Source organism: Ammospiza caudacuta, chromosome 7 (genome assembly GCF_027887145.1).
Source record: "Ammospiza caudacuta isolate bAmmCau1 chromosome 7, bAmmCau1.pri, whole genome shotgun sequence".
Classification (NCBI taxonomy): domain Eukaryota; kingdom Metazoa; phylum Chordata; class Aves; order Passeriformes; family Passerellidae; genus Ammospiza; species Ammospiza caudacuta.
Genome location: NC_080599.1, coordinates 37,093,215 through 37,112,480, shown reverse-complemented (window position 1 = coordinate 37,112,480; position 19,266 = coordinate 37,093,215). Strand labels below are relative to the sequence as shown.

At 39.3% G+C, this 19,266-nt stretch overlaps 1 protein-coding gene across 1 annotated transcript in view; it reads right to left on the bottom strand.

The window, feature by feature from the left end:
• The window catches only part of PIGK (phosphatidylinositol glycan anchor biosynthesis class K), a 70,537-nt gene that overhangs the window by 13,430 nt on the left and 37,841 nt on the right, over positions 1–19,266 (bottom strand). The window contains 1 exon segment of the mRNA XM_058808084.1: positions 9,385–9,460. Within this exon segment, the coding sequence (XP_058664067.1) occupies positions 9,385–9,460 (76 nt within the window).

The following is a 19,266-nucleotide window of genomic DNA, read 5'->3' as shown; positions in this document are numbered from 1 at the left end:
TAAATAGCATTCCCTTTTCCAATATTTGAAGGAACAGCAAGTAAATGGGACCCAGTACAGACAAATCCAAAAAGACTCAGAATATCTAAGAATTTCAACTTATAAATAACAAATGTGAATGAATGCAGACCAATATATCACATAAAGATATCATGGAAGGAAGGAATGATGAAAAAAGTGATTTATATGCCTAAGAGAGGACTAAACTGTTGAGAGTGAAAATGGCTGAAGAGATAATTTTAGGAAAAAAGCTGACATTAGCCAAGGTTATTATGACCACAGAGGAGAGCAAAGAGTCTCAAAGCACAGAACTCAAAAACAGCCTCCTTACATTTGCAGTGAATGCAGCAGTTCTAATATCATCTGCCCTAAACAAAGTGAGACAGCTATTGATGTTTTACCTATAGCAGAGTGCAACACTTCACATGATGTCAGTAACTGAGACCTATGTTGGTCCTTCCGTACCAGCTGCAGTACTGTGAATATTTCCTGTAATCACAAATATGTTCTTACATGCCCCAATTGTCCTGCTCAGTTTTATTCCCCCCATAATTATGATGTTTTGAATAAACATCTCCCAGCATCTGCTCAAACCCTTCTTCTAGTTATCCTTCCTGATGTCAATACAGCCACAAAGAAGGGAGAATATAAATTAAGTATCTGTGTGCTTTGTGCAGAAAGTCAGAAGAGATCAACATAATGGTCCTTTACAGCCTTAGTCTGCAAATCAGAACCTCTTGCTGTTAACCTTGGTTTGCTTTTTGCCAACCTGCTATGTGAAGTTTACTTCAAGCTCTAAGCATTTCTGAACCTGTCTGTTTCTGTAAAGCTCTGAGCACAGATAAAGCACAATAGAAACAGTAACCATCGCCTTGAAATCATGGTTGTGAGCACATCCTGAAGAACAACAAAAGGGGATCATGGCACAATCAGTCCCATGCCAAAACAAAAACACTGAAACATCAAGAGTGCATATTGAAAGGCTTGTGCACACAGGATCTTCAAACACGTGGCTGCTTCAGCTGACACGCAGCAAATCAATTTTTTGAATATAAGGAATATAATAATAAGTTTTTGAGTCCATGGCTATACCGTTACTACCGACCCTTGAAATGCAGTTATTTGAAGTTCAGATGAGTAAACCCCAGAGATCTACAGCACTCTATAAAGCCTGTCATGTTACAGTCATTTCCTGAACATCTTCCTTCATTTTACATCTTAAATAGTGCTTATTAAAAAGAAACGGTTACAGGAATTACCTCTTAAAGAAGCTGCAAATCCAGTGCAGCACCTCTAACAATTATAGCTACTATAGAGCCAGGGTATCTTTTCATATTTTTTTAATAGTACATCTGACAATTCTATATGCAGGTGGGTATGAAACTGATGTCTCATAATCCACAAAATGGATGAGGCTACAGTCACATATAAAGCCTCATATTAGCAGTATTCTCAAGGGCAAACTGAGCACTCCCATGATATGCACAAAAGCCTCAAATTTATTTCCATTTTAACTTTCCACAGTAACAGCTATTTTTACTCTCATCTGCTCATGAGCAATATAAACAAAAACTTTCAGGAATACAAGTACACTTTATCAGTTTTAGCTGATACTACGTATCCTAGTTGGCTTTAAAAATTCTGTAGTCACATACCCAGCCAGGATGAAAATGCCCTTTTTTTTTCAAGCAGTACTTTGCACCATTGCTGTGCTTAATGAGCACAGGACCCTACCAGCACTGGTGAGAGTGAAGTGTGGCCACTTGAGGGGCAGCCCCTTAAATTGCTCCAAGCTGTCTGTCAAACTGATCTCCCATCCTGTGCCAAAGAAGAATGGAGATAAAATGCCAATCTGTACATGTCAGGATTTCACAGGCTCAGAAAGAGAAAAGAAACATGACCTCTGAAAACTGACAGATCAGAGGTAAAACTTCTTCATCCAAACTGCAGGATCTGGGCAGCCTAAAACAGTCATTTTGAAAACACTGCATCAGTTGCCTGCTACTGCATCTCCCTGAAGAGGAGACTGGTTTTGAGAGAGAGCACGGCCTGGGGGTTGCTGTCACCTTGCTGGGAGCCATTTCTGTGAAGAGGGGATAAAGTCACATTCCAAGATGTGACAGCAGAGACTGGATTCTACTGATGCCCAGAGCTCATAATGTACATACACATCAAACAGAACATATTGAGAAGTGCTCAATGAACTGTTCTTGATAGTGTGTAAGAGGAAAAACAGGTCATTCTTTAAAATACACTTTGGTTTCATGTTTTAAAAATGGAAGGACGTAAAGGGGCATGTTTTAATGCATAAACAGGGAAGAATAGGCGGAGCATGCATGCAATAGTTCTGGCAAGAAGAAGCTACCAAACACCATCTCAAACGTCTCTGGGATGCTGGAACAGGTAACATTTTCCCTTCTTGGCTTACAGAAGACATTCAACGTGGTATTTCTAGTATGAAACAGTTAAAAACAAGAACCACACAACTCACTGTTCAGGTTCCTCATGCAAGATACTTTCCAATGCATTTAGTTATCCAATCCATTGTATTCAGCTATAATTGAAAAAATCTAATACTACATTCAGTTCCCCTGTAATCCTTGGTCAGCAACAAAAAGCAGTCATGGTTCTTTTCTGGCTCTGCTGAGCAGTGCTGTGTACAGACAAAGGAAGTGCTCCCCATGCATTAATACTTTGGCACTCCAGCCATACAGAAACAAAGGTCCCCATCATTGCTGCTAAATTTTTAAGATTTGGAGGGCAGCATTTGAAAGAAAAATAATTCTCAGATAGTTATCTTTATTCTGTCTGGAAGACTAAGAAGAAATTCCATGTAATATTTCAACAACAAAGAGATAAACCAGCAGAACTTCTCCTGTGTTTGAGAAACAGTAAAATAATGGTCCTGGATAGGCAGAGAGTGATCACCCACAAGAGTCCTTTAATGGGAAGATGGAAGAGAAGAGACTGTTTTACTACATCTCTGCTTCCAAGAGGGAAGATCATGGTCAGATGAAAAACAACAAAACAGAAGCAGCCCTGTCTTGTCAGTAAAAACAAATGATCAGTAATTTATGCTAACTCCACATCATGGTATTCTGTGATTGGAAAAAACTGGTGAGAAAAACAGCAGCGAATTTTAAAAATTAGGTTGTCTCTATTTTACAAAAATACTTTATGCTGTACTCAGATAAACTGTATTTCAGGAATGTTGTGAAGTTTCATGTGGCTAATGAGCTATGCAATTTCTGAAGAAGAAAAGAAGAGAGACAACCTGTTTGTATTGACTACTGGATTACATTTGAAGCTCCTGAGTACCATTCCTGTTCTCTGCAGAAGTTCACTAGATGAAAAAAAAAACTGAAAAATCTCTGGTTTAATGATATGCCAGTAAAAGATCTGTACCATCTATAACCAAGTCAAGACTGTGTTTGGTGATTTCTTGCAGTGAGTCAGAGAAACAGGGGACTGTGCCATTCTTAATGTACTACATGACTCATACACATAGCACGATTCTGCACTTCAACTTTTTGAATCAAACTTAGGATTAGAAGAAATCTTAGGGAGTGAAGTTCAAAGCACCTATATGCAACAAGTAGCACAAGGTGTTGGCAGGAATACCTCTGCTGCTCTATGACATATTTGGTTTGGTTGGCCAAAGTGTGCAGTAATAGCTCTTTTTCTTCTGATCCTTTTGAGTACCAAGTTTTCTACTAGACAGCATTCAATTTAAAGAAGGCTCAAAAGATTTAAGCAATTCCTAACTTATCCAGCAGTAACAGAAGTTAAGTCTATATACTGTTTACAATTTAGGGAAAAAGCAAGTTCTTATGTGCTGGATGACATCCAGTCATGATTCCACTTGAGACCCCTTCCATTATAGTTATAAAATGTAGCCAAATCACCTCTAGGTTAAACAATTCACAAACATATGTTTAATACAGAAAAGAAATGGAAAACCCCCAAACATAGCAGACACATTAATTTCTGACTCCAATACATTCCAAGTGCCCTAGATGAAGAAAGGTTCAGCAAAAGGGGTACAGCACACCTGGGTTTAGCTCTGCACAGAATGCCTGAGCCCCAAAAACCACTTCAGGTGAGCTGGTGAGGAAGAGCACACAGCACATTTCCATGATGTAAATCAGAAACAGCTTTCCTCACCTGTAGTCTGGACCAGACAGGTGAGAGCCCTGGCAGGACAGGTTGCTGTTCTCCAGACACTCCAAAATGGCCACAGAAGGGGCCATGGCAAGGGGACAGCATTTGTCTTCAGCACGCTGCTCAGCACTGCAGTGGTACAGCCTGAGGTGTCCTAGGGCAGGCTGACATGTCACAAGGCTTTTTGGTGGGAAGCCAAGTGATGTATTTTGTTAAAATAAAACTGGACTCTGAAGTCAGTGTACTTTATAATATTTGGTATGAAAAATTCAATTTTCAATCATCCTGACAAAATCCATTTTTGACAAAGAAAAGCATCCCTGCCTGAGCAGACCTGTGTCTGTGCTAGCAGGTGCAGCAGAACTTGGACCTTTTGGTGAAAGGTTGTATTTTATCTCTGACATCGAGCTGAATACCATGACCAGAGTTCTAAAAAGCAAGCTATGCTTCAAAGTTATTTTCAAACACAGCTACATGAATGGATTTTCAAAGAATGTATAAATAGCTGTGTCTAAAACTTTGCACATCAAACCTGAGACATCTAAGTATTACAAGTTGGTTTTGAACCTCTTAGCCTGTAAAGACACAGTAAAATGCAAGTATCACTTATCAAAGTACTGTAAAATTTTTAATAAATTAATATTCATAAACAAAACCTCCTGTCTGCATCAAAAATAAAAATAAAAATAAAAATCTGGGTTACTGTTGTGCTATTAAACATCTTGCACACTTAGCCAAAGTTCTGAACACTAATGGCTTTATAAAACATTTATAGGAACAAAGACTCCACCATCAGGACAGAAACAGACTGGGAATGAGGGGAACTCCTGAACTGTATAAACTGCCAAAGAGCAGCTACAAGGCAATGGACAAGGAGCTGGTGTGATCCCTGAATTTTCAAGTTGTGTTTTCAAGACTGTCTCACCATGTGATGGGTTACTTTCCATATTGAACGTTTCACACAGATCGTAAACCACTTTAATGTTTGTGAAAATATTTTAAGTCTGAGAGCTAAAATTGTTGTGTTATAGATAATAAAGGGATATTTTAAAAAAAAAAATCTATACAACATAGTGTGTTCTATTTTCTTAATACTGTTTCAACAATTTCTGGCAAATGCCGCTGAAGAAAACCTCTGTCAATTAAATCAGCATGAAACCAGAATAACAACAACAAGTGCAATAAACTAACCACCCTCTACAACGTGAGAATGAGGCCCTGAGAATCAACAAAAAATTGATCTTCAAAGCAAAAGGATTTTTTCTGGGGGAAGGGTGGGATGGGTAATGGCTGCAAACTTGTCACAGAAGCACAGAAATGATGGAAACAAAGGCCTTCCTGCAAGAATTACTGCAGAACTGCAACCCTGCAGCATCCTTTGATGGCCATCAAGCTGTGCATTTTTAACTCTGGAGATCCCCCTCCCATCATCTTTCATAAATTTCCCATTTAATCTCCCAATGGTGACTGGAGCCAACATCCACAGAGCAGCTCCCCCTCACTCCCCAAGGCTGGGGTGAGCCAAGCTCCCACTGCTCCACCAGGCCCTGGAACAGAGACACCTCCTCCAAGGGTCAGCACAGCTTCCCAGCAGCTCCTGCAACCGCTGAAGGCATTTGCCACTGAGCCTGCTCCTGGAGAGGCAACACAAAAGCACAGGGTAAAACTTCTACAAAACAAACTTGTATCTCCAAAAGGAAACTCTATCTACGTTAATTGGATATTGCATGTAACACTCCCCCCATGGAAAAAATACCTAAGGAACTCCTCATTTCTAAGTAAATCTGCAACTGTAAACTATGTCAACTTTCAAGTAAATTGTGCAATTTCCACTACAGGCTGCAAGTCACTTTCCTGAAATATCATCCTGGTTTAACAGCATGTTCATTTATCTGCTTAATGGTTTGAAATGGACCAAGTATGCAAGTTGATTGTGGTCTGAATTTGCTGTTTCATTTTGTTTTCAATTATAACACCATCAGGATATCTAGTGTTTATCTGCTGAAATGTGCCTTTCATCAATAAAACATTTTTTCATCAGAAAGACACCTATAACAATTTAAGTCTCTTCAATATCCTAAATCCTGATTAGGCCAAGTATGTTAACACACAGTGACATTCCAAGCACAAACACTGGCACTGAAGTTAGGTACTTTTATTAAAATGATTTGCTGAGCTGCAAGGCCAGCAATGAATATAATTTATGATAAATGGAAACAATCTTCTCAAATGCAGTTTGCCCTGTTCTTCCACCAGACCTGTTTTGACTAAAGACAAGTGCAGAATTAAAATAATCTTCTTTTTCTCCTCTTTTTAGTTTGGGTTTTGGTTTGGGGGTTTTTTTTGGCCTTATTCTAAGTAGCATAAACATATTGTAAGTAGCAGCATTGTATGCATGGCTGTACAGAGGGAATCTCATTAAAAAGGCTGTCTTATGTATGTGGGCATTACTCTGAAAGTTCTACTTTTACAAGTTTATATTAATGACTGCATTCCTCTACCAAGCACTAGAGGCTTCTTACTTCAGTTAAAAGCACAAAGAGTATTTTAGTAGTGTTCAGGAGAATAAATTTATCCAATTTTAAAGCTGGATAGTAGTAGTGGCTATGTTGGCTAAAAAGTATAATTAAAATGTACTTTATACATTATACTAATTTAGGATACCTGTCCACCACTGTGAAATTTTAATGTATATTTATGCTATAAGTACACAGCACTGATGCTGTTATATATGTCTAGAGTACGTATGTATCCATGTGGATGCAGCATCATAACACCACAAATACTATTCACTGTTTTTACTCTTGTCACTTTTTTAGCTTCTTATAATTTCCTTCTTTATTCTTAGAGCAAAAAAATCCTTTTCATATAAACAAGGCCCCTGCACGACTTGTCCCAGTTTGCCAGGTCCCTCAGCAGAAGGGTACAAGGGGTTCTCAGCAGAGCTAACTCAGCACGGTGCTGGTGCAGTGATGCTCAGCTGGTGGCAGCTCAGCAGGGCATCAGCCTCACACAACCAGGGCACGGTGCCAAACCCCTGTCCCCACAGCTGAACAATGTTCCCTTATCTGCCTTCTCTGCATCCAAGACATTCACAGTTCTGCTGGGTCTGCTCTGCTGCCTTGTGCAGACCCCAGCTCTGTACTACTGGCAAGTTGAGCAGACAGATAAGAGCACATGAACCCAGCTTTTTGCCTTTGCACAGCACAATACTCTACTGCAGTGTAATACACACTGGCCAAATGAACACTCTGTGGTTATTACCCACCTAATGCTGTAAAAATATTGCTATGACATTTGGTCTGCTCGACCATTTTAAAGGTTAATTCTGTTTCCTATTTGAGCTTTTCCTCTAGGAGAGCCATTCCATGCACTTTCTATTTACTGATTCCAAACAACCCCCAAACTGTTTCATTGCTCACTCTCACTGTTAAGAACATATTGACTGGCTGCCTGCTCTGCTGTTTAATTCATTTATGCTGAGAGTCAGGCATGAAGACAGAATTTTAAATGTGACATTTGCAGGCTGTTGGGTCATTTGAAGCTCTGACAACACCAGGGAGTTCCTGACATACAAACTGGTCCTGATTTCCAATCTTCCATGTTCTGAACACATCAGAAATTCTTCCCAAAGGTGCAGATTTCAGCCAAAAGTTTTAAAATCCCTTGTGCTTACAACTTGCAGGAAAGGCTTGTACACTTGAAGGTTTTAAAAAGCTTATGTTTCCTTTAAGGTAAAACCAGCACTGCCTGCAGCATGAACTCAATGCTTTAAAACACTGATTGACAAAGGTATTTGGGAAGATCTATGATAATAATTAATACACAAAAAGTTGTTTACAAAATTCTATTAAGGGACTTAGTGGACTTTTATTTACTCCTTTTGATCCTGAAGCATTTAAAAACAGCTGAGTCTGAAACCACAGCTTTATCTAACATTGCCTCTCTGGCTTAGTGCTACTCTGACCAGTACCAAGTCCCAGTTTTCAGTCTGGAAATTTTCTTATCTCAAGGCAGTGAATGGACTGCACCATTTTGTCTCCCAACATAAACTGCCATCATCTTCCCCAAATTTCAGGTCGATTTTTCAGAGCATACTTGATTACCTGGAAGATTCCATAGGGCCAAGATACCATTAGGAAAACAGTAATGTGACCTGTTTAGCCTTGACTTAAGAAAACTGTAATTACTTATCCCTGAAGCAGGACTCACATCTATAACGTTATAGTTTTATAAGTTTAACAATTATTTATTTTATTCTGAAAAAAATCAAAATTAATGCAACAGAATAGGTCATTTAGCCTTCCTTTAAGGCATCCACAAGAAGGGGAATGCTAAGTCTCCCCAGTCATGTCTGACACAAGTTTTATGTGTGCTACTTGGCCATAAGCTTTTCCACACAACAGGCAGAACCCTCTGTGGCTGACAGCAAAGAATGAGGACACACCTGAATGCAGACTGGGTACCTGATCTACCCAGCAGGATGGATGGAAAAGCAGGCCTTGAACTCTGAGGAAAGAGCAAGAAGGGAATACAGAATCTTCTGCACAGAAAAGATCTCTTCTTCCTCCTTGCCATGAATTGGGGGAGACATGTTACAATAAAAACTTTAATTCCAGCTTGTATGTCCACATCATTCCTCATTTGTTTACTTAAATCAATACCACAGTACTGCATTTAAATAAAGACAAAGTTAGAAGGCACAATCTAGGAAAAATAGAAACCTTTTTTTTTAAATTGTGCAAAACAAAAAAACCCTGTTCAAAGCAGAAAGTATGATGATACTGCTATAGTTAGAAATAAAATGGTGCTAATTCAGAATTGTATTAGGAGGAAAGACTGTTTTCCCTGCTCAACTCATCATGACAATTATTCCACGATAATGACTCCATACTTTGGCTGCTTTTTCAGGAAGGGAAATACGATTTAGGTCAAGATGCAAATTTGGAGAAATTAATGGATTTTTTTTCTTTTCTATCAGCAGACACACAACAACTTTAACAAGTAGCTCTGAAGTGTTAACCATGTCATACAGCAAGCATCTTTTCGTTGCCATGTTCAGAATGAGACTTTTATAATTTAATAGTTGTCATCTGAACAAGAGTATCGTGTTTATACATACTTCCAGCATGAGGACATTAATTCTGTGTGACCTAGAAAAGCAGTTTAAGTATTACAGATGTTCTTTATTTTCAAAGGAATTTTTAAAATGGAAAGACTTACCTGGTGTATTATCTGAGCTACAGGAAGTTGTTCAGCATATTTTAGTGGCTCTGTTGCCAACTCCTCCTCTGGAAACCTAGGAAGAAAGAAAGTTCATGTACAATGTTTACCAAATTAAATTAATGAAATCATGTGTTTCAGGACACTGTTTTGCTTAAGGATGAAGAAAACATGTATTTTGTGACAATAATGGAATGTATTTCTTATGAAGTTGAGTGAAAGAACAAATTTATAGTAAGCAGAAATGTTCATAACATTGTGCATTTTTTTCCCTGACAAAGAACAAATTTAGCAGCAGAAACCTAAGAAAACCTTTAAATTTCATTTTAGGTGAACAACGACTGGTGAAAGCTGGATTGAAATCCCCATGGAAAAAAAGTCCTATGCATTTACAGAGCAGATTCAGCACTGTTAACAATACAAGCTTCTTCACTCAATCCTGCCAACATAATTCAAGTATGACCATCTCAAAAGGCAGGAGGGATTATTCACCATTTCCCCATTTTTGCTGCAAGTGCACAGCAGTGTTTAGATGTGGTAGAAGTCGAACACCACAAATATTCATGCATTTGCCAGTACAGTAGTGTGTAGTCCTGGTTATCAAAAAGCCAAAAAGCTAGTGTGGGAAAAAAAAATAGAGCGAATACTTCACAAAGAATATATATCATAACCCTTCAAACTTTGAATAAGCTATGGTGGCAGTTGAAGAATTGGAATCCATAAGCAGTGTCTTAAAAGAATATTTACATGATAGTAGATTAATATGAAAGCATGTTTTAAACCCTTCAACCAAGCTGCTTTCATCTACTGGAGCTGCACAGCATGTGTTACATTTTCAAAGTATCACACAAGTTTTTCATCAGCCATTCCTCTATTTTTCTGAAGACTTCTGAATATTGGAATTTGAGCACTTTGACAAGAAGTGAAGGGGAAAAAAGGTCCTGACAAAAACAAGGCCCTTCTCTAAGCTGATGTAGAATTATTTTCAGACAAAAACTGTGGTGAAGACATTATTTTTCAGGCTCAAACCTTATAACTATTCTAGTCAAAAAAGATTTGTACTTGCTGGGTTAATTGACCTGCAGACCAGCTGCCAGGTAAGAGTCAGAAACTCCAGGCTTAGTCAACAGGCACTGGGAGTCAACAGGCTGTGGAAAAAGAGAGGACAAAGTGCACATCTCTCTCCTTTCCCACTACTGAATTTCTGCTGTGGTTTGAAAGGCTTTAAGCTCAAATAAGAGTCTGAATATCCAGAAATTTTTAATGAACAGAGTATGAAAGTCTTACTGTATAAGAAATTTAAAAGCAGAGAACAAACGAAACACAGCAATATTTCAAAGATCATAGTCACAGCCTGCCCAGAACCGTTTAATGTGCTTAAGACAAATTAAATAAGCAGGCTCTGAACTGCTGGAGCTGGTCCACTGATAGAGCTCATTTACTGATACGGTTTTTAGAGTTTTGGGATTACTATGACAATGATGAATTCATACTTTTAACATGAAATACACTGCTGTTGTAGTCCACAGTGCAACCACCAGAGCTTAGAGGGGGCTCAGCAACTCCACCACAGAGTGCAGAAGGAATCTTTCCACTCAGTTCCTCCCTACTTTCTGTCATTGGTCCTGACTGGCAAACACATCACAGTCAGTGTGAAATGGAGATTACTTCTGTTTTGCTGGGAGCCTCTTAGCTGACACAACACCTTGATTTATGGATACCAGCTACCTAAGCCCATTTTTTAGTCATAGTTCTAGATATGAAACAACTGTACACAAAACACAATATTCATCAATATCTTGAATGCTTATCTCTAAGTTTTTACAGGGACACTGCAAATCTGGGGGAATTAAAAAATTTTAAAAAAAAGTTTCTCAATTCCCAAAATTAAAGACTTTAAGCTGAAAGTAACAGCGAAAATTACTATAAATGAATTTTAGAAAAACAAAAAAAAAAGAGCTTGTCTGTCTGTTGTGTCAAGGACCTTGTACATTTAGCAGTTTCTCTTTGTACATGAAATCAGCATTCCCTTGCATTGTCAAACACACTCCTTGTCAACTACAAGAAAAAAAGACTTTCCTTCAAATTACAAAGGATTAAAAAAGATAAAAAAAACTATCAAGATAATTTTAAGCCTTAGGAAGCTTAACTAAAAAAAAAGAGGAAGGGGAGAGTAGTAAAAACATGCATTTTGAAGTAATTAGATTTAAATTGAAATTAAGATGATAGAAGCCTTTCAACATCAAGAAAGACATTTTATTTTTTTTTCTAATTTACTTTCTAAAAAAAACCAAGTCACTTGAACTACACTATATTTTACATGTAAATGAATTATAAAACATAGATTAGGTAGGTGGACATTCTAATGTATTTAAATAAACATCTACATTTATATACCCACACTCTAAAATGTTTACACACACACACACACACACAGGTGTTTTGGAAGAGAAGTTCAGGACTGTTTTCTCAAATTTTTTGCTGTAATGCCATGGACTTTTTGTATATGTGTTTAGTGATGTACAACTGTCAAGTCCACAAAAGACTTTTGATTCTTCTCTCCTGCAGATAAGCCTAAAATCCCCTGCAAGTGGGAACAAAGGGTGTGTTTTAACGAGTAATTTCTGTAAGAACAGAGACAGCTCAGGGCCAGTAAGATCAAACCCCGTGATACAGCTCACAAATGGCTGCATTCTCTCCCCCAAAGCAGGGGCTGCATCCCCAGCTGGCTGCTCCAGGCAGGGGCTGAGCCTTGAGCCACTCACAGCCATTCTCCAGCTGGGGTGAGCACACTGGTGCCAGGGGCCACAGTGACAGTGACAATGACACTGAGGAGGCTGCAGGACAGGATGCCAGCCTGGCTCACCAGCACAACTGCAGCCCCACCAGTCTTGGAGGAGATCAGCTTGGTTACCTTGGTCACTTTTGCCATGGATCAAAGAAAGCCCATCACTCTGTGCCCAAGATAAAGAAACCTGCTGCAAAACTGCTCCTTCATTTCAGCCCTAGGAATAGCAGCCCACCAGCACTCCTAGACTGGCAGAATGATCTGCAAAAGGCAGTCATCTTCATAAAAGCACAAGGGATTGAAAGGCCTAGGGGGAAGAAACAGGTCAGCACAGAAGAGGATGTTCTACTTCCTCCTCTTTTGCAGGGAGGAGGAGAACACGTCAGGATAAAGATCATCTCCAATACAATTCTTCTGACCTTGTCTCTCCCTTTCACTGAGGGACACAAGCAAATTGGTAATTCCCTCCAGAGATAATTTCCAGATGTCTAGGGATGCATTCCCTTTTGCTCAGAACTAGTCATGTCAGGAAAAAAATCCAAATACAAAAACCATCTCAGCTGATGGAATTTGTGCTCAAATCACATGTGGCAATTTGAGGCTGTAATTTCACTAAATTAGTTGGCCTCACTGTGTTTAGTTCATTCATATTTGACACTTAAACCTTTATAAAATTAAGGACTAATTTGTTGTAATACAGTTTTCTTTGTATGTTTAATTTCTTTCAAAACAATTATATTACAGAAACAAAGGTAGTTTTTCATGAATTAATTTTCCAGTAAGAAACAGTCCTTTCTGTCTCAATTAAGCATGACAGCAGAGTGCTGCCAACAGTGGCAAAGCAAGCTAACACAGTGGCATATCAGCATATACAGCATCGTGCCTGACAGCTGGTAATGCAAAGCATAAGGAGATCTTGATTTTCAGGGAGAAGAGTAGAAAGAATTGTAAAATCAGAAGAGAAGTGGGAAGCAGTAAGAGATAGCAGAAGAGGAGGATCTTGAAAAATTCAATTTAAAAGCTATTTTTATACTGCCACTGCGACTGCTCTTAGATGAAGGAAAGTGAGCATGAAACAGAAACTGTGGAAAGTGAATCTAAATCCAGTAAAACGTGTCAAGATATTTGGTGAAATATCTTATTTGCTATTTATATTTGTATGCTCACTCTTAAGGGAGACAGTCAATGTGTGCTAAAGAAAAATAAATTCCGAGCATGAGGAGGTGGCAAATTCTCCCCCAAGTGCAAACCCACCCCATGGTCTTCTACACAGAATAACTGCAGTGGCTTTAGGGCAGAGGTGTATTTTATCTTCTGCAAGTATTACAAAAATACAGGGGGGAAAAAAGTGCATGTGATCACTAACTGGTTTGCTCATGGCAGAAAGGGGTTGTTAAGACGTTTAAGGTACAGAAAAGTCTAGGTAACATAAAACCTGGCTCTCTGGGTTAATATAAACATTCATTAATATAACAGGCAGCAGGACTAAGTCTAGTATTTCTTCCTTCTTATATGTTCTCTAGACTTGATGGCTCAGAAAGGTCACAGAATTTCACATCTATGACCCATGTACAAGTAATACTGCATCTCTTTTGAAATTCCTGTTCTTTGATGGTAAGTCCTAATAAGGAATCAACTCTTTTGAAGCTATCCAAACTGGAAGTCAGAGTGTGAACAGGGTACAAAGAGCTATCAGAGACAAAAATGCATGAGAAGAATGGGTTTGGGGATCACCATCTTTCTTTTCTGCAGACACCACTTGTACTACTTGAGTGCTGCCTGGCTTGTTTGAGACATGACTTCTGAATAATGTGAATGAAAATGCTGGAATGGGCTGTGCCCCTTGTAGAAGCAGCTCTGAGCAGAAACATTGCAACTGCTTGGACAGTCAGCACGAGCCTGAGGGATGCAAATAACACAGCAGTGCCTAAACCTGATACCCAAGATTGAAAGGCTGAAATTATTAATCTAAACCTGTGTATAGCACTGATAGCTTTATTGACTGTAAATACAGGAACATACTTGCATCTGGCAATAAAAAGAAAACAAAATACCAGAGCTTTATGCACCACATCAGAAAAAGTTATTAGCTTTCCTATTAAGAGAGGCTGAAATGGGCTATGTCGGGTTTGAGTGAATAGTTTTTAAAATTGGCCATTGAGAAATTTATCTACCATATCCATAGTACAGAAGATTAAGAATTAGACCTTGGATTGGTGCCAGGTACTTGATCTATCTGTTAAATCCTAACTTCATACATATTTAAGAATTGGGTATGTTTAAACAACAGAAGCACTAAGATACATGGAAAACACCAGTGCTTGAAAAGGTGACATCATGCTTAACTCTTCTCTCAAAAGTGTGCTCATCAATGCTTTTCTCATCTTTGTAAGAGAATGCCAGATTTGTCTACATGAATGTTTACCACATGGATCATCACAAAGAAGAGAAGCAAATACTTGAGAGCATCATCATTCCAGGGAACGTCCTCATAATGTCTCCTTCCTGGCACAGTTTTTTAGTTAAAGGGTCGAAACTGAGTGCACATTTTCTGGCTGCAACCTTTGCTCAAGTCAGTGCAGATGTCTCCCTCTAAAGACCTAAAACACAAACAACTTCCTTCACCACCCTAGTCCTGGGCTTTGGAATGCTGGGCACCTGGAGGCTGGCCTTGGGAGACCTTGCAGGGCTGTCTCACAACACTAACACTCATCTGTGCCCTTCACTGCTGGGCAGTCCGAACACCTTTGGATGGGAAAACCACTGCGGCACATCCAAAGATGAGGAGAGGAGGGAGCTGTGGTGGAAATGTGCAGGCATTTCACAGGCACAGCCAAGATTCTCTTCCACAAATGCTGTGGCTTCCCTCAGTAATGTTTGCAGATGGCAGACTATCAAAGACAGCTTCAAATGAAGATTGCAAAAAAATACAGACAATAAAATATAAAGATAAAGGAAAAAATAAATTGACAGCGAAAATGTCTTTGATGTGATGAAAAACTAAATCAGCGTTAGACAAAATCAGTTTTGTACTTTTTTGAAGAAGGATGCTACTGACTTGCATTGTGAAGTAAAATTAACTACTTCAGCTTGCTGGCCTTTACAGAGAGATATTCCTGTGGAATAAAGTAGCAAAACATCTTGCACTTCAGAAATGCAAAGTACTTTCTGTAATCTGCTCATTTCTTTTCGAATAAATGTGAAAGATTTTGACTCAAACTAGTCACACATACTTATTTCTGGAGTTTAAAAAATACCTGAAGTCTGTGAATGCACAGCACTTTCTCTTGGACCTGATCACAAAAAGGTCTGCTGGTGTTCCCAGAGTCTGCCAGACACACTGAGTTCATAAACTGAATAAAAATTGACTGCAACAGATGTTTCCTCTGTCTTTCTGTGATCCACACAATGTCTTATGTGAAGAATTTCAGGTGATTAACCTTTGTCAAGCCACATATTCTTAGCCATATTAAGATCCTAAAAGGAGGCAATAGAAATCTATAGCGTGTTTTAACACAGGCTGAGCAATATTGTCTCTCTCCTCATTTCTAGCCAATGACTTTTGCCAAAAAATGTTGCTGAAAGGATTCTCTGTTCTGCCTGCTCCTATTTTTATTCTGAGGCAAGACAGAGAGAAGGAATTAAAAAGAATATTAGCTTAAGTAAGCAGAACTGACTTTCCTGCTACTGGAAACCACATGACCTACAGGGCTTCATTTTGTTATCTCAACTATTCCACATTTTAGGTAAATTAGAAAATCTCTTTTGAATTAATTTAAAACTTCCACACGATGATGCTGCTGAAGCACAAAATGCTAATCAAAAGCTGGAGATAAAAAGACTCACCAAGTCTCTCCTCTATCACTGAAAATCACCATTTGAGTCCACAGCTAAAAGTAGGTGCTCATGGCTTAATGCTAATTCATTCTCACAACAGGCAGGTTTTGTGGGGGAAAAAAAAGAATACAAGTGTCAAATTTCCCAATCTTGGGCCATGTTTATAAAGACAAGTCCAGCAGTATCAGAGGAGCTTCTACTGATGCTTCAAACCAGTCAAAAGAGAACACTCCCCACCTCACTGAGCAAACGTTTGATCCAGCTTGAAGTGTGTATGTGTTGTCCTTAAGAACCAGGGCTGCAGATTTGCCCCTTGAATCCATTCCCTCCTAATTGCATGGGAAATATTTCCAAGAGTGGTTAAAAACCACACAGGTTATTTATTAATTATCGCTCTGTGTCTGGAAACCTATGACTGAATTTCACAGTAATCTCAAAGAACAAAGTCCAAATCCTCCCATGCCACCACATCACACAACCAGTTTAAATACTGCTACCAGCACATGTTGGAATTATACTTTCAGCGGGATAAAGCACACTTGTTCATTTTTTACAATTGAAAGTTTATCCACAGTGCCCCATCTTTATGTAGACCAATTCAACACCACCTGCCAGTGCACTGCAAGTCAGGAAAATCAGTAGGAAGATGTTTTTAAATCAAAGAATTAACCTGGGAACGTGCCAGAATAGCAGTTCCATTATTTAGTGGCCATAATTAGTCTTTATAGCAAAGTTGATTTTGTGTTTAATACTACTGTTCCTTCCTGCACATATTCAAACTAAACAATGTATCTGTATTGGTTTGTATTGCTACACTTTTCAACAATCACCTTCTAAAAACCCCATAATACACATATTTTAAGTCCCAATATTTATACACCTACAATATGTATTTCTATTTTTCAGTTCAAGAGTCACATAATGTACAATCCAGCTATAATTTCTCATGAGACTGCTTAGTTCAGTACACAAATCTGTCAAAGTAGCATTGTTCTCTGCCTCTTCTCTGCCCAAAACCATCCTCAGACCTTTTGCCTTACCCTCTTCATTTCAAGCTTCCCATTTTGCTTTTTTGACCCTTTATTCCAGTCCGTCAAGGGAGGTAACCACACAGAATTACACAAGTCTTGTTTCTAAGGCACTTTCAGAGACCATCCAGTTCAGCCTCCCAACACGAGGTCAGGTCAGCCACGGCTTTGCCCACCTGAATCTTCACAACCTCCACAACCTCTCTGTGCTAACTCACCCTTCTTTGCAAACACTTCTCCTCATGCACAACCTGAACCTCCCAAGCCGCAACCTACAGCCAATGCCTCTTGCTACCACAAGAAGAGTTTACCTTAACCACCTCTGTGACTGCATTCTAAACAGCTGCAGCCTGCTATTATTGTATTTCTGCCTTTGAAGGTCAAGCAAGCCCAAATCTCTCAAGCAGCTCTCTCAGAGGATGCGTGCCCTCAGTTCTGACCATCTTGGCAACCTCTCAAAATCTTTATTGAAGGGGAAGGCCAAATGCCAGACACAGTTTCAGGTAGGGCTTCAGCAGTACCAAAGAGAAATTATAACAGTATTGCTCAATCTGCTGATCAGACTCCTCCTCGTGGAGCTCAGAAGGCAGCTTGTCCTTTTATTGATGGTAATGGCACTGGTGCCCATCAGCACCTCCAGGTCCTTCCCAGCAGGGCTGCTGATCCTCCTGCCAGATCCCAGCCCATGTGGACAGGATGTTACCAGGGAAGGAACCAACTGTACTTCTGTCTACAAGTGTACAAAGGAGCATACACTGGTACCAGTCATAGAGCCAGATTTTCTTGAAACATGCTATACCCTAGGTGCTCAGAAAATTAATCATAAAAATTACAGTTTTGGGCTTTTGAGAAATGGTTTACTGTGCAATCATGTCTCTCCTGAATACTACATGGTGCTTTTGATCTTTTTTGCTACAACATGATCAGTAACACATTTCCATAATGCAGACAACCAAGATACACCAAGACTTGCAGAACGCTATACTACAAAATTTAATCCACCATTTTCCCCTTTTTCACCAGTGCTGTTTTTCTCGGTAGCCAACTCTAAGGGTTCTAAGAGTGGCCACAGCAGACAGAATTGAGTAGCACTCTAGTCAGCCAGCAATAAATGCTTTATTCTCCTGTCAATGCATGTACCTATGTAACAATACATTGCTAACCACTTTAGAAGGGCTTTGCTTCATAGAAAGCTGCATAGAATGTATGTAGCTCTTAAGCTTTTTATCAGTCTTTTTTTCATCTCTGGGACCATGATTTTCTTTTATTTATAGATGACTTGTGCCCTACTTTTGTCTGCATTCTGGTTTGTTTGTTCTTGTTAATGGCAGATGAAACCTCCAGTTCACATACAAACACTCAAACATTATATTCTCTGAGGCGAAGGTACTGCAGGTTACTGAATCTGCTGATGTTGAACAAAGAATCTATTAATGTCTGATTCCTTAAAGCAGTCATCCTTTTTCTTCATATTAGTATTTTATGGTCTGCCTTTCTGTCCTCACTTATTTCACAGTATTAGAACCAAGAAAGACTTGTCTCCTGTCCACCACAGACTACTGTATACAAACCAGAATGTTCTATATGAAATTCAGTACTTTAAAAACTTTATAGCCTTTAAGCCCATACAATTTAAGTAGTCTCAGGAACAAAAGCAGAAGCAGCAAATCATACCTATCCCGGGTCAAGCACATGGCATGCCACTTGCCAGCCTCCCAACAGGCACACAAACTTGGGAGCTCCCCTGCCTATCCAGGCAAGCCACTAGGTCTGAGCCTGAGGGACAGAAAGAGGGACTTTATGCCCTTGTGTTCAATTCAGTGCTGTACTAACTCCAGCATCTGTCAGCTATACCTACACAAGACGTTTAGCTGGATTTGCAAGTTATTCCTAGCTGCAAAGCCAAGCAATAGGCTGGAGAAGCCAAACTTCAATATTCACAGGTGGTTTCTAATCCAAATACTTGATACAAAATCTGGCATCTCAGACACCTGCCAAGCCCACATTTGTGATTACCTCACCCCTCTTGCAGGGAAGGGACAGATGCATAGCTCAGAGCGTGCCACAGGCTATCAGCACCCTTTCTCTCTGCAGTGTCCCAGGGACAAGAAGAGAGTTCCTGCTATAGCAGGAACACAAACAGCTCTGAGGGCTACAGGCATGTCCCTCCCATTCCTTTCTTCTCAGTTACCTTGAATTCTCTGTACAGATTTATTTGTCTTACTGCAA